This window comes from Catharus ustulatus, chromosome 6 (genome assembly GCF_009819885.2).
Source record: "Catharus ustulatus isolate bCatUst1 chromosome 6, bCatUst1.pri.v2, whole genome shotgun sequence".
Lineage (NCBI taxonomy): Eukaryota > Metazoa > Chordata > Aves > Passeriformes > Turdidae > Catharus > Catharus ustulatus.
This window is the reverse complement of record NC_046226.1, coordinates 6,266,215-6,280,640: the sequence shown is the minus strand read 5'-3', so window position 1 is coordinate 6,280,640 and position 14,426 is coordinate 6,266,215. Positions and strand designations below refer to the sequence as shown.

General features: G+C 44.6%; 1 protein-coding gene across 1 annotated transcript in view; it reads right to left on the bottom strand.

Moving 5' to 3' along the window:
• PRKCH (protein kinase C eta) overlaps nucleotides 1-14,426 on the bottom strand; it is a 114,172-nt gene that overhangs the window by 84,476 nt on the left and 15,270 nt on the right. Inside the window, 2 exon segments of the mRNA XM_033063905.1 lie at nucleotides 2,923-2,934; nucleotides 3,356-3,419. Of these exon segments, the coding sequence (XP_032919796.1) occupies nucleotides 2,923-2,934; nucleotides 3,356-3,419 (76 nt within the window).

Genomic DNA, 14,426 nt, shown 5'->3' with positions numbered 1-14,426 from the left:
GCACCATCACCAGCTCTCAGGAATCTCTTCCAACCTCTCACAGGGGTCCAGAGACACAAACCACAACAGTGGTTCACCCACACTCACTGCAAGGCTTTTTATTTCAAATCAATCTTATCCTGCCCAAGAAGAGCTAATTCAGAGTTTGCTTTTTCACAGCTGAAGCCAGCATTCAGTGGGGAAAAGCAACAAACACTGGAGAGCAGGTCTGAACTCATGTCACCAGCTGAGCAACACCCTCTGGGGCACCTCAAGAGCACTACGTGTGTAAGAGAGCAATAAAGCAGATTTTATCTTTTTAAAGAGGGCCTGCAAGAGCTGAGACCCTGTGGATTATCTCAGAGACCCTGTGGATTATCTCAGAGACCCTGTGGATTATCTCAAAGATCCTGTGGATTATCTCAGAGACCCTGTGGATATCTCAGAGACCCTGTGGATATCTCAGAGATCCTGTGGATATCTCAGAGATCCTGTGGATTATCTCAAAGATTCTGTGGATTATCTCAGAGACCCCATGGATTATCTCAGAGACCCTGTGGATATCTCAGAGACCCTGTGGATATCTCAGAGACCCTGGCACACACAGGGATCACAGGGAGGGAGGGCAGCAGGACTCCCTGGGTCCTGTTAAACCACAGCTCCTGCAGCCCCCAGAGCTTGGTGGGGTCCCACACACTGCACCCTGCTCCTGTTCCAGCTCCTCAGCTGATAACCTGCCTCACATCCACCTCACAGAAGGCACAGTCACTATTTTTAAGAGAGCAGAGGCAAGGAAACACAAACTGAGACAGTGAAATGATAAAGACACCCTTGGCTGGGGGAGAAAATCATATTTATATCCAGAGTAAAAAGAATAAGAAAGTTTTCAGAAGGAATTGTATGACTTGAAAAAAAATTTGATGACCTGAAAAAAATTCCTAATAGGGTGAAATAAAGAAAACCCAGAAAAGAGTAAATAAATTCATTTGAGAAGGGGCAGGAAATCAATCCCTAAGCAATGCCTGAAGTCTGGCAGGGAGAAGTCAGTCCTCACCTTCTCTATAAACAGCCTGGACTGAAACAGCTCTTGGGGTGAGGGAGATTGCTGGGGAAGAGGGGGCTTCCCTCCACCCCAGCTGGGTGCCAGGGCCACCAGGGCTGTGTCACCCCTGGGGAGTTCAGGACTTGGACTTTGCTGATCCTTCCAGCTATGGGTCCCTCCCTGACAGAGTATTCTGTCATTTCTGTGATTGGTAATCTCCTCCCAAGGTAAGGAGATTTTCATTTTAATTTTGCACTGGTTGCTTTACACAGGAAATGTCAGCTGAATGATGATAGTTAATATAATCAGATACAGCTTAGCACAGCAAGTATATCCAGGCAGAGAAAATAAAGGGAGGCAGGTGTAATTTCTCTAGGCCTCCCTCACTTCCTATTGCTCTGTTCCTTTCTTTTTTAAAAAACTAGATGTATTTTTAACACATCAACAGCAGGGTAGCACTGATGGACAGAAGAGCCATATGGGAACCTGCAAAGACCCCAACCTCTTCCCAGTGCATGGTTCCTGTACTGCCCTGACATCCTGGCAGTGCTCAAATGCCTCTGGCACTCACAGGAGTGACACCCTGCTCCCCCACCCCAGCTGCAGGGGAGCAGAATTGAGATTTTGGTCAGAAGAACTTTTGATTAAAACAAAAAAACACCATTCCTAAAGGTAAAGTCCAAGCACCACCAGGACTGCCTGTTTTGAGTAAGCAAAACTGGACAAACAAAACAGGACAAACAAAACAAACAGGACAAATAAAACAGGGCAGTCTCAGGTGGGCCTAAAACCCCAGTCTCAATTGTTTTGCTGGGGGGTTTTTGGGTTTTGCTGATTTATCTTCTTACCCCCCTCCCTATTTCCCCCCTCTCTTTGCTCACTTTTTCAACTTTTACTTTACTGGAGGTAGACAATGGTGCCTGGGACCCTGTGAATTTGGCTATTTCCATAAACAAAACAACCAGCTCACATAAGAGGCCACAGGGGGCAGGGAGGATGTGGCAGTGGCTGCACTCCAGATCAGGGGAACAAGTGGGGAGCTGCTTTTTCAACTTTCAAGTTGTGAATTATCCTCAGACTTTCTTCCAAAAAACCCTTAAAATTTCAAATACAATTCAGAGCCTCCACTTTTCTAGCAAAAGAGACAAAAGTAGAATTATACAAGATGTTATGAGCAAGACCTCTCTGTATCAGAGGGAAATCCCTTCTTCATGAATACCTCCTTTACCCAATGACTGGGAAAAGTCAGTATCTGCAATCAGGCCTGCCCTGGATTAAGTCTTTTCTTGGAAACTCTAAATGTGACCATACATGGGAACAGCCAGACAAGAAAAAAGCCAAGAGCCATCTTTGATCTTCCTGTTCTGTCAGTCTACACATCCTCAAGAACAACAGAGGAAAGAGAAGTAAATTATTTCCAACATTTCCCATTTCCCTTGGAAAGCAGTAGCTGTACAAACATCTGAGTTCTTCATTTCTCATCTCTGAGACCTTGTTAGCAACATGCTCAGCCACCAGCACAGATTTGAAACATCCTGGGTTTATGCTCATGCCCACCATCCCTGCTCAGCCCTGCTTTAAATGGATACAAACTGGGATGTAAATCAGTAAAAGCCCTCTACTTTATTCTCTTTCCATCCCTGGCTCTGTCATAGGAAATTAAAGCCAATTTCTAGCATTCTTTTCATCCCCACAAAAAATTCCTGCAGGTTCCCCCAGCACACCTTGTTCTCTGGTTACAAACATAAAGATTTCTGGGTTGCTGCAGCACAGCTCACATCCACACTCATAACTGCTATCACAATAAACAACAGGGATATCAAAACCATCACACTATAAAATATAGTTACCAAAAAAAGGGCTGCCTGGATACTTTTTGGGGGCAGCTGTCACACTAAAACCTTGCAAGCTTCCTGTGAGAAGTGAACCCAGGGAACAGAAATGCTCGTGAAGTAGATGTGAACCATTACAGAATAAAAAACATCCAGATGTTTTAAACATGCTCTATTTTAAACATGCCCTGCTCTCTCCTCAGCTTGCCCTAAAAGAGGCAGCCAGGTGAAAAGCAGGAGTGACAAAAACAATCTGTCTGAAGGACAATTTCAGGAAAATAAACCAGAGTGAGCACCCACTCCCCAGCTCTGAGATCTGAGCACAGAGCACACACAGCTCCAGCTGCCACCCACAGCCCCTTCCAGATTTCCCCATCACTCCAGAAACCTCAGCCACATCTGCACATGAAGAATCCAAACATCTGCCCTGCTCTGGAACAGATGGAGGGACACACACCAGAGTCCAGCTCCGAATGGGAACAAGCCAGAGAAACTCCCTTACCTTCTGTGAAGCTTCCTGTAAGAGTTATCACAACAAACACTTTGCCTTCTGGCTCCAAATCCACCTGAAAAAAAAGGAAAGGAAATGTTAGAAGATTAGTCTGGATTTCTTTTTTTTTTTTGAGGCAGAAATTCTTCTTGGGATTTTGCCTGACTAATCCTGCCAGCATTTGATAATATTTCAAATATTCTCATGCACACCTTATTTGAAATAAAAAAAATTAAAAAATAACATCAAGCATCTGGTGCCCAAATTGTTCAGCATTCAGGGCTTCATAAAAAATAAGGAACTTGAATCCTCCTCTTCCCTGGAAGTGCTGAACAATCTCAAACTTGCTAGAGGAAACAGAAATTTTTAAAAAATAAAATACAGATAATAGTGTTCCAATTTGTGAGATAGATGAAGCAGGACTAACACTAAATTCTCAGATCAATGTACATCTGTTTTGAGAATTATATGGATATTTCCTCTCTATTATATTTTATCTCAGTGAAATTGCTTCAGTCTCTCAAAATACCATCATCACTGAGGCAAATGCTGATTTCTTACATAAATCACCTTTTGGCCTTAAACCAGAGGAAATAGAAAACTGTTAGTGCTGTTACCTAAGGACTTCTTGTCATTTAATCTAAATTAGATAGAGATAGAAATACAGAACATAATTTTAGGGATCAGAGATTCAATCCCAGTGTCAGTCAGCCTGTCCTTGAAAGAAAGCATTTATTTTCTGGTGAGTAGATTTTTCATTTTGAGATACATTTTTAATGAAGGTCTCATTTTTGCTGCTGTTTTTTTTAATATACCAGCTAAAATCATAGCTAAGGATTCCTGATGTTTGAGTCAGGCAGTCACACAGAAATCTCAGTTAAAAAACAAAAACAAAGAAAGAAGTAACAAGGCACATCCTGAATTTCCCACAAATTTCAAGGTTAAAATCAGCAAAGAGAAGCTTCACACCTCGTGGGTATCGATCACCTGTGCAGAACAGGAATTCTGCAAATGGAGCTGTCTGGGGGAATGAATAAAGATTGCTCATCCAAACCCTCCCTGCTCCTCCTGTACAAGCAGAGGATGATGAGCTCAGGCTGGCTCCTTTTCCAGGGGTAGCACAGGGTGTACCCTCTGATTCCTCTGCAGTGCAAACACACAGACACAAACCAACACCAGCCTGAGCTCCCCAGCAAGGGCTGGGATCACCCCAACCCAGACTTGCGGTCTCCAAAAAAAAACCACACTGCTGCCACGACCCAAACAGGCAATAAATAATATTAAGATACTGTAAAAACAGAAAGGTGACCCCTAAAGAGGAGCCAAACAGCCAAGCTCCAAATGGAAGGAAAACACCTGCAGAGCTGGAGGTGTCTGAGCTGGGCTGACTCTGCAGGGTTAAGGCACAGAGTGCTGACACAGCCCAGAAAACACAGCCTAAGTGAAGGGGAAGCACAGCCAACCATACATTTCCCTAGCCCACAGTTTGTTGCAGAAGTAGAGAAATTGCTATTTAAGCTGCTGGGAATTTGTTAGGATGAGCAGAAGAAATATTTTCAGGAAAAAGAATGAGTAAACATCTCATTCACGAGATTCCAGCTACCGTTCCAAGGTGCCACGCAAACACTTTTATCAGGACACAAAACAAGGAAGCTAAAAGCTTGGGAAAATCCTACCAAAATGCTGATTTTATGGACACTACATTCTCCACTAAAAAAAATATATATATATATTAAATCAGTCTCACAGGGACAATCTAAAGCAAATATTTAGCCTTGACTCAATATTAATTTTTGTGCATGTTTGCACTGCATATTACACTGGTTTTAGGAAGCTATGTTTGAACAGGCCTCTGTCTCCATTAATATTGAAGACATTTCCCAGATTTCAACTCCAGCATAATTTTTGCCCAAATTTCAGTTCACTGGAGAGATGTGCACCTTTGTAAAGAAATATTTCCAAAATATATAATAATATAATAATATAAAATAATATATAATCATAAACATTTATTGGGATAAATTAATTGGGATACAGGTTTTACAGAAAAATCCTTACTTACTTAGGTTTCCACAATCATTCTTCAGTGCTTATCATTTTCCTGCCAGTCTCCATACAGATATGTCAGACTCCTGCTTCCACACTGACAAAGAAGATCCTTCCTCCCTTCTTCTGACACAATATCTCTGGTGGGATGTGGAATAAATCCTGTACTCCTTGTTCAGTCTTAAAAGCAAAGGATTGTCAGGACTTGAGCAGCTGGGCTGAGGCCAGGGAATCCAACAAAAGCATCCCCCACCTTGGACACAGGGCACAGACAAAGCGGGGCCCAAAGTCCTGACTCACCCTGCTCTCCATCTCTGCAAAGAGAATTCCTCTGCCCCTAGCACAGCACAGTCCTCTGCCTATAGCAGTCTTACAAACCAGAAACAAACTCAGAAAGCAATAGCAGGAGATTTATGAGGGTTATATAAAACAATCTCTCCCTTCCAGACTCCAAGATTAAAGACCAGTCAAATCCCCTACACCCACTGAGCAGCTGTGCTCATGTTGTACCACAGTCCAAGAGACTTGAGCTGCACTCAATATCTTCTTACAGAACATCTAAGGGGGATGTAATTAAAAACTACACCTGAAAGGCTCCAAAATGAGGTTGAAGCCCCAGCATGCCAGGAGCTGCTGAAACTTTGGCACACCAAGGATGATGGATGCAGGATGAATGGGGAATTCTTGTCCTAGACAAGAGTTTGAACCACACAGTCTTAAGGGTTTCTCTAGTCTTAAATTGGTAGCAACAGATCAACACACAATACAATGAAATTAAATAATAGACCACAGGGAAAACTCTAGTTTTTGGACTTGTTGTGATCTCCTTTAAGGATGAATTTGTCCAGTTAAGTAGCAGCCAGCTTGGTACCTGAGGTAACTCTCAGACATGCGGAACGTGCTCGAAACAGAAAATAACGCCTGACCTAAAAAGCTGAAAGGAAAACATCTGACCACAGACCCGAGCTGGCCTGAGAAACATCAGCAGCTCCCTGAGAGCAGCAGCTGCCTGACAGAACATGCTTTCCCCCATCACAGGGACACCCTGAGCATCACCACTGGGGTGGTCTCGTGCCGGCAGCAGCCGATGCCTGTGAGCTGTTCCCACCTGCTGGACCCGCAGTGCTGAGCTGGGTGTGAACAGCAAGCACCTCGCTCAGGCACTGGGGGTGACCTCAGGCAGCCCTGCAAGCACAGCCCCTCGTGCTCCTGCCCTGCTTCACACCCTCAGCATCACCTTCACACCCTCAGCACCACCTTCACCCTTGCAGTGCTGTAGCACACGCTTGGGAAACTCTCCCGACCCAGCAACTGCAGCCAGAGCTGGGCACGCAGAAACTGCCCAGAACCATCTCAAACCAGAGACCCACAGATCAGGAGTCTGGTACCCCACTCTGTCCCCAAAAGGAGGAACTCCTGATAGAAGCCCTCCTTCAATCTTTCCAGTCACTAAAGCACTTCCAGCACCAGCACCTACTTCCACAGGCAGAGAGGGCTTCTCACCATGTTCTGTTACTGGGTAAGACCTGAGCACTTCAAAGGGAAGCAGCTGCCAAAGCACTGGCCCTCCAGCCATGGAAGGGATCACCCTGCCTGGGCTGGCAGCCCAAGCCCTGACTCCACGCTGGCACAGCCCCAGTGATGCCAGCACCTCCAGCAGCAGCAAACACCCTCGGGTCCCAGCCTCCCAACAGCGTGGGTGTAACACAAGCACCACGCAGACGCCAAGCTGTGCCCCTCACTTCTTTTCTGTTTTTTCATTTCCCAGCGTTGATGTTAAAGGCAAAACCCCTACATTTTTACAGAAAAACAGTGTCACAGTATTAATCTTGACAGAGTTATTAAAGTCCAAAGCAGACCATGAAATTAGTTCAGGTCAACAATACAGCTGATATTCCTTTTTAAAGAAAGCAAAAGAGGCTCAGAAAAACTCAACAGCCTGAAGGCAGCACAGATGATGCTCAGGGGGAACTCCTACACTGTAATATTAAGAGATAAGTGATACAAGAATGTAACCATCCATATGTATTTGACACAATCATCAAAGAGCGATGTGTACAAAGTTCTCTAATGCCAAGATCTGCCTGGCATGGGATAACTATTTTAGGGAATCACAGGCTTATGCCTGGAAGGTTTAGTATTAAAGCCAAAGGAAAGTCCTGTTGTATTGGGAGCAAAGAAGTATGAAATTCTATGCATGCCTGATACTATGAATGCTGTGAGGTGCAGTGATCTCAGAATAAATCAAATTAAACTGGTGGCATGCAGCATCATACAGGTAGACCTGTAAACAATCACCCTCCCCTCTCTCCAGCACTTTCATCCTCAGCCTGGTCCCCCAGGGAAGAATCAGGAGCAAAAACACAGACTTTCTGGCTGGTTTAGAGGTAACTTGGCCAAGTTTTGCTCAGTGGGAGAGGAACATATGCTTATCAGTGCAGTAAATCCTTTAGTCACCCTGAAGGAAAGGAAGGCAGAACGTTTGTCCACAGCACAAGGGGTGGAAAAGAGCAACTGCTGGAGCTCAGCTCTATGTGTGAGAACAGCACAGGATTTTGGCCCTGAGCTAAGCACACACTTTGACTTGTGTTGAACTCCACAGCCCCACCAGGGAAAACAAGGCTGGAGGATTTTGGCAGGCAGATGCAGGTAAGGATGAGGAGTTCATTCCACTTCCACTGCGAGGCACAAACCTCTGCCAGGGCAGGCTGCTGGGAGTTCCACTCCTAACCCAAACCACTCACATGGTGCCCCATGCCTGAACTTGCCAGGATCCTGCTGTTCCATCTGACTTCAAAGGGAGCTGCCAGGGACTGGCTCCCCACAAGGAGGGGCCCCCCTCCACCACCTTCCCCAGAGAAAGGCTGTGCTGACATCGCTCCCAACAACAGGGCAGGTGCTATTTACTGCCCTTCTCTGCATTACAGAAAATAAGCCAGTTCAGGAGCAGAGCAGATGCAGGAGACCAAAACAGGGCTCCTTTAATCACATGCCTTCACACATATAATAAAAAGTGGCTGTGTGTGATTCATCAATGGAAGAGGTTTGGAAAACAAATTCAGAAGGAGGGTAATCTCTCAGGCAACACATCAACACCCAGCTGAAGCATCCACTGAACTTGAAGAGCAGGTAGAGTGAGTTGGCCTCTGAGAGAGCCTGGCCTGCCCCTGGGAAAGGATGGGAAGAGGCAGATCCAAAGGGAGCCTGGCTTCAAGTCACTCACTCTCCAAAATCAAGATGAGGTAGATAAGATGGGCCTCCAGGATGAAAAGACATCAACACTGCACCTGGCAAGAGCATTAAATCTCACAAGCACAAGTTTACAAGATTTTTTTTTTCTTCCCCTCCCATCCCCACAACAGATAACCCAATCTGGGAAGTCTGATCTGAGGCACATCAGAATCAGTGGGAATCTTTTTATTGTGTTTGGATCAGACACAAAAGGTGACTGTGTTTACCCTGGAGCCTAGAACATCCTTCCTTCCCCACAGGCACAACCCATGAGCATCCTAGAAGTTACAGCCTTTTTCTAAGGCATGTCAATGCTGACAGGGCTTCAAAAACAGAACAGGCCAGACACTTGCAGTGAGTAAAGCAAATATAAAAGCTACCTAGGGACTTCATTAGCTTAATTAAACAAGTAGCTATATCTATTTGACTTCCTCCATAATTTTTAATTTTAATTAAGAGAATTGCATATGTAATCAGTCATTTGTAGAGGCAATTCCCAAGGCTCTGCTCAGTCGAAAGAGCTGAAAGTCTGGGTTAGGCTAAAGCTGGTTTTTCACATGCCTCTAGTTATTTCTTGTCATCTTTCTTGTTTAAGCTGTTACCACATCATGCTTGTGGAATGTCAGATCTTTCTGTATTTTAATAAGGTAGCACCTCCTTGGACAGGTCAAATGGCAATTTTCTCAGCCAAGGACATGGTCTCTGGATTAATCAGTCCCTCTTACACTTTTTGAGGCTGACAGACACCTGTCTATCAAGTCAGACACCTTTGAAAATCCTCAGGGCTGTCTAGTACAAAGGGGATTTTGCATTTCCAGACCAACACATTAAAGTGTTTTTCCTACAAATGTACAGCATGCACTTTCTAAGATTCAAATTAGGTTACCTAAAAAAAAAAGCAAACACACACACAACAGGGCATCAAATATCTTTTTTATTCCTGCAAAGGCTGGCAAGCACTCAGGACAGTAATTCCCCCTCCAGGTGCCAGGGGCAGACATGGACAGCACTGGGAAAGGGTCCAATCCCACCTGCAGTACCCTGAGTGCTGAAGCCCTCACAGCTCACCTGAACCAAGTTTTATACTCTGCAGCTCAACTCACACATGGGTGGAAAGTCAGTCTCTCTCAAAACTCCTATAACCAGTTATTCCAGCTATTACTGTAATATTGTCATTCTAATTTTTTGTTTCGGGACAGCTGCTTAAAATATTACTTTTGTTTTTGTTCAAGCTGCCTAATTATAAGCTGTGCACCAGCCATGAACAAGCATGCATAACTAATGACTCTTAGCCAATCCTGAACTCTTTAATCAATTTTAGTCTGGTTTCATCCAAGGGATTACCCACCTCTAACAGGAGATTTGCTGAGCTAGGAACAAGATTTATTTATCGTGTGAAAATTCCTGCCAAGAAAATCTGCTTGAAGAGCTACAAATATAATACAGATTTTAGAAAGGAGACTTCAAATCTTAAAAAAACAAACAAACAAACAAAAAAAACCTTTTCAAAGCAGGAGCTAGAGCTGACTCCTTTGGTGTTACAGCAATTTATGTTGCTTTTGAGAAACACCTCTAAAGCAATGAATGATTTACAAGTAATGGTTGCAGGAAGATGCTCTTGAGCATATTTGAAAAAAAAAATTAATGCTATAAAGTTAAAAAAAGCAAAACACAGACACAACTCGTTCAGAGACTATTATGTTTTTGTTCTCCTTATATTTTCAAATAAATACAACAATTCTCCAGAGGGATTTTTTACCTTTTTTCCCAAGCTATGTGGCAGGGAAAGAGGATTCAATTGCCTGTTTATAAATCCCATGGTACTGAAGTTTCTGGAAGACAAGGCTCTGATCCCATCAGCACCATCACTGAGTAAGAACCCACTCCTTCAGAAATTTAAGTGAAATCCCAAACAAAATGTGGGGGGGACCTGGGAGAGTCTAAGAATGCCATGAACACACTGGAGTCTGCAAGAGAGGAGAGCTTTTCATCCACAACCTCTTAGAGTGTGGGGCTGGGAATGGCTGGGCTGGTAAATGGGCTGAGTAGAAAATGTGAAGGATGACCAGACCCTGCCAGTCCATTTGCAGAGGGCACAGAACGTGGGATGACTCTGAACTGCCATGAACCACCCCAGTGACAGCCCATGGTGGCCAGGGGAGATGGCAGGCACAGAGAAAAGGCTGCTCTGAGCCCCCCTGAGCCCCCCAGCCCCTCCCACAGCCCCTGTGAAACCAGGACTGCATGGGCAGGATGGATGCTGCCTTTCCCTGCCACAAGCACACACAAGCAGAGCTTCAGCTCTGAGCTGAGCACAATTAAATCTTAATTATTCACCACACATCTCTGTAACACCATGCCAAATACCACCATGCCCAATCCATCACTGTATTTTCCTTCCAACTCCTCTTGTCTTCCTCCTACAGCTAGTGCATTTTTAAGGGATGGGAAGGGAAGGAAAATCACAGATCACTTTAATTTCCCAAAGGCAAATACTGACATCAATGCAGGACCACTAAATTAAAGGATGGAAAATGCAGGGCTTCATTTTCAGCAGTCTGAACACTTGATTACAGCAAATCCACCCATGCTCACCTTCAGTAGCTGCTATCAGGCTATCAGCTTTGCATATGTAAGGTATGGAAATCTGCCTGCAGACACCTGTGTGTACAACTGCAGGTAAAAGAGGCTGAAAGTGGGACGGGGTCTCTGCTCATTGACCAATAATCAAACAACAAAAATCTTCTATTTCCATGCAATTAGCAGTGACAGCATATCAATAAACCTCAACAACCAGTTATTACCAGCAAAACAAACATCTTTCAATAGCTGTAGAGCTGGAGTTGCAAAGGGATGATCCTCACAGCTCACATTTTAGCCTTATCACTGAACACATGATACAGGAATTGCCCTTCTCTATCTCCAAGATCTGGAGATTAACAATGAGAGTATTTTCTGTCTCCTACACAAACCAAATATAACTTGGCAGAAAACCCCAGGAAATTGTGCCACTTCTTCTGTTTAAAGAAATAAATTCATTGACTTGGTGCCAAGTAGGCAAGCTGGTGGCACTTCCCACATGGAAACATTCCAAGGGCCACCACAACAAGGTGCTGAGTGGAGCTTCCTCAAAGTAAAGCAGTGACACAGCTGAGCTTGGAACTGAGGCAATGTCCCCCAGGAAGGAAAGGGCAGTGAAAAAGCAAATCCAGGTAGCCCAGTGCACACCACAGACCTGGGTTTGGCCCCAAGAAGAAGAGAACAGGCACCAGGCAGAAATAAAAACGGAAAAACAAAAAGACTGGCCAGAGAAGCAACAACAGTTCTCTCAGTCTTGAGAAGTCTTCCAAGGCACAGCATTCACCTTCAGCTTTAATTAACCTCCCTAACAAATCTAGGCAGACTTTATGAATCATTTATGACTTTACATTAAGCAGCACAGTCTGCACACAGTCTGAGGCTCTGTGTCCAGGGCACTCTTGTTGGTTGCCCAGGGACCATCACAGCACATCACCACACACAGCTCAGCAGGACAGCTAAGGGGTAACTTAGGGGCAATCCATGTACAGCATCAGGCAGAGCCCCAGTACCCTGCTGATGGATCCAGCCCATGGAGCAGGGACCCCATAAGCAGCTGCATCATTATGCAAAGACCCTCTCTGCAGCTGTCTCCCCAGAACTTTGTTCCCTCACCTCTCCTTGTGCTGCTCTCCACCATTCAGTGCTGGGAAATATTTTCTTGTTATTTGTGGACTTTATTGCATAATCCTGAACTTCTGAGAAATTATTCTCATTTGAGTCTCCATTAGGTGTGTCACTATTTTTAAAATATCTTCCTACTACATGTAATTCATTTGGTGTACTGCTGCTTTTCCATTTTTGTCCAATAGTTCTTTCTTTTTCTAAAACCAGGCCACAGCAGATGAGATCATGAACCATTAAAACCCATTAGTCCTAAAGATAAAATCCATCAAATTTCTCAACACCTCAGGTAGAAAGTGGAAAGGTCACAAATTTCTCCTACTCCAACCATTTCTGTCAGATACTGAAGAGCCAAATACCATCCTTTTAACAACAGTTAAGTCCTGGTGGTGCAGCAAAAGGCAATCTGATGGAAAAGTTCAGTTATTTGTGATGCTTGATCACTTATAATGAGCACTGTAAAACTAAAAGAGAAGGATTCTGGAGTGAGATGTGATCAGCATCTCGATGCCAGGAAGATGGGGCTCCACAACCCAGAGGCACAGACACAAACCAACAGCTCTGCAGACAGCTTGATTTGTAGGCACCTTCCTTCATTCCCTTCAACATCAGGTGTTGAGAAGACCTTTATTGATCTTTACTGCACTGGGGACAGCTGGAACCCTAAAAAGTGGCTGGTAGGAGTTTGAGGGAGGCCCACAGTGCTGGCTGTCACCCAGCTGCCATTCTGGTGTCACGTTCCTGCAGCGCTGCTGCCGCGTCCCTCCCGAAGCCAACGTGACAGAGGGAAGGAGCTGCACACGAGACTGTGCACTGCAAACACATCACCCACATCAAACACAGCCCACACACCTCCACCTTTCCAACCAAACACAGCAAAGCCCCTCTGGGTGCTGAGCACACCTTGCACCATCGCTTTTACAGAAAAGGAAAGCAGTGTATGGGGATGGCAGGAGCAGAGGTAGGGACAAAAACCAGACCTAGCGCCTTGCACTGCCAGGGAAACTCTGCAAAACCCACAAAACTAACATATACCTGGACTCCACAGAAGTGCAGACATCAAGAAGAGCCAATTGCTCCAAAGCACCAGAACTCTCAGTCTTTTCAGTGACTTTCAAGCCTTGAGCTAAGTGCATTGAGGGACACACAACACCACCCCTGTCAGCATCACGATGGATTCATTTACATGCAGGACCAAGTTACCAGCAAAACCTAAGATTTCAAATGGCATTTCACAGGGGCATGCCAGTCTTTAGAAGTACAGTTCCCAGCAGAGCTCATATTCCCATTTAAAGTGTTAATCCCATTACTCATCCTTAGTGAAGATACAAAAAGGAGAAATTAAATCCAGAACTTCCAACCTTGGCATGGGCTGCATCACCATGGGGAAGCCTAAGCACCTCAGCCCTGATAATTCTTCCCTGATGTGGAATTAATCACAGTGACTCTTCCTTCTTCCTCCTCTCACTTCCTCACCTGGCAGTTTCTTAGCACTGAAATTATTAAGGACTAATGTTTATACCCAGCCAGTATTCATCCACCCACATCCCCTCTCCATGTTGCAAGATGATCTGCCCATTGATTTCAGACAGGAGGGTGAAAAGCAAACTATCAAATATATGAGTGGCATCTCACAGGAGACAACCTGCTTGGGACACAGGGAAAGATGAAAATAAAGGTTTAAAAGCACTTTAGCCCACATATTCCCTCTCCCACTCCCTGCCAACCACTTATGGGATTGCTCCATATCTCTGGTACACACATCCCAGAACATCATGTAAAAGCAGCAGTAGTTTCTGGCTGCATAGTCAATTAGATGTTTCCAAAGGTAAAAAAAAAAAAAAAAAAAAAAAAGGAGTGCCAAGGCATGCACTCCCCCAGCATTCCTGAAGGTATGATGCTTGCTCCTGCTGTCCAGATGTTCATGCTCATGCCTCTGCTCCAATCCCATGAGGTCCAGTGCTGGGAGCCACAATCAAGTCTTCAGGCAGCAAAAAGAATGTAGGTTGAAGCTGACAACACCCAGAAAGGACACACCACTGCCAACATTTGCTTTGCCAAGTTAGATCATATCCTATTTGCAGAGTGGGTTTTGTTTATGGGT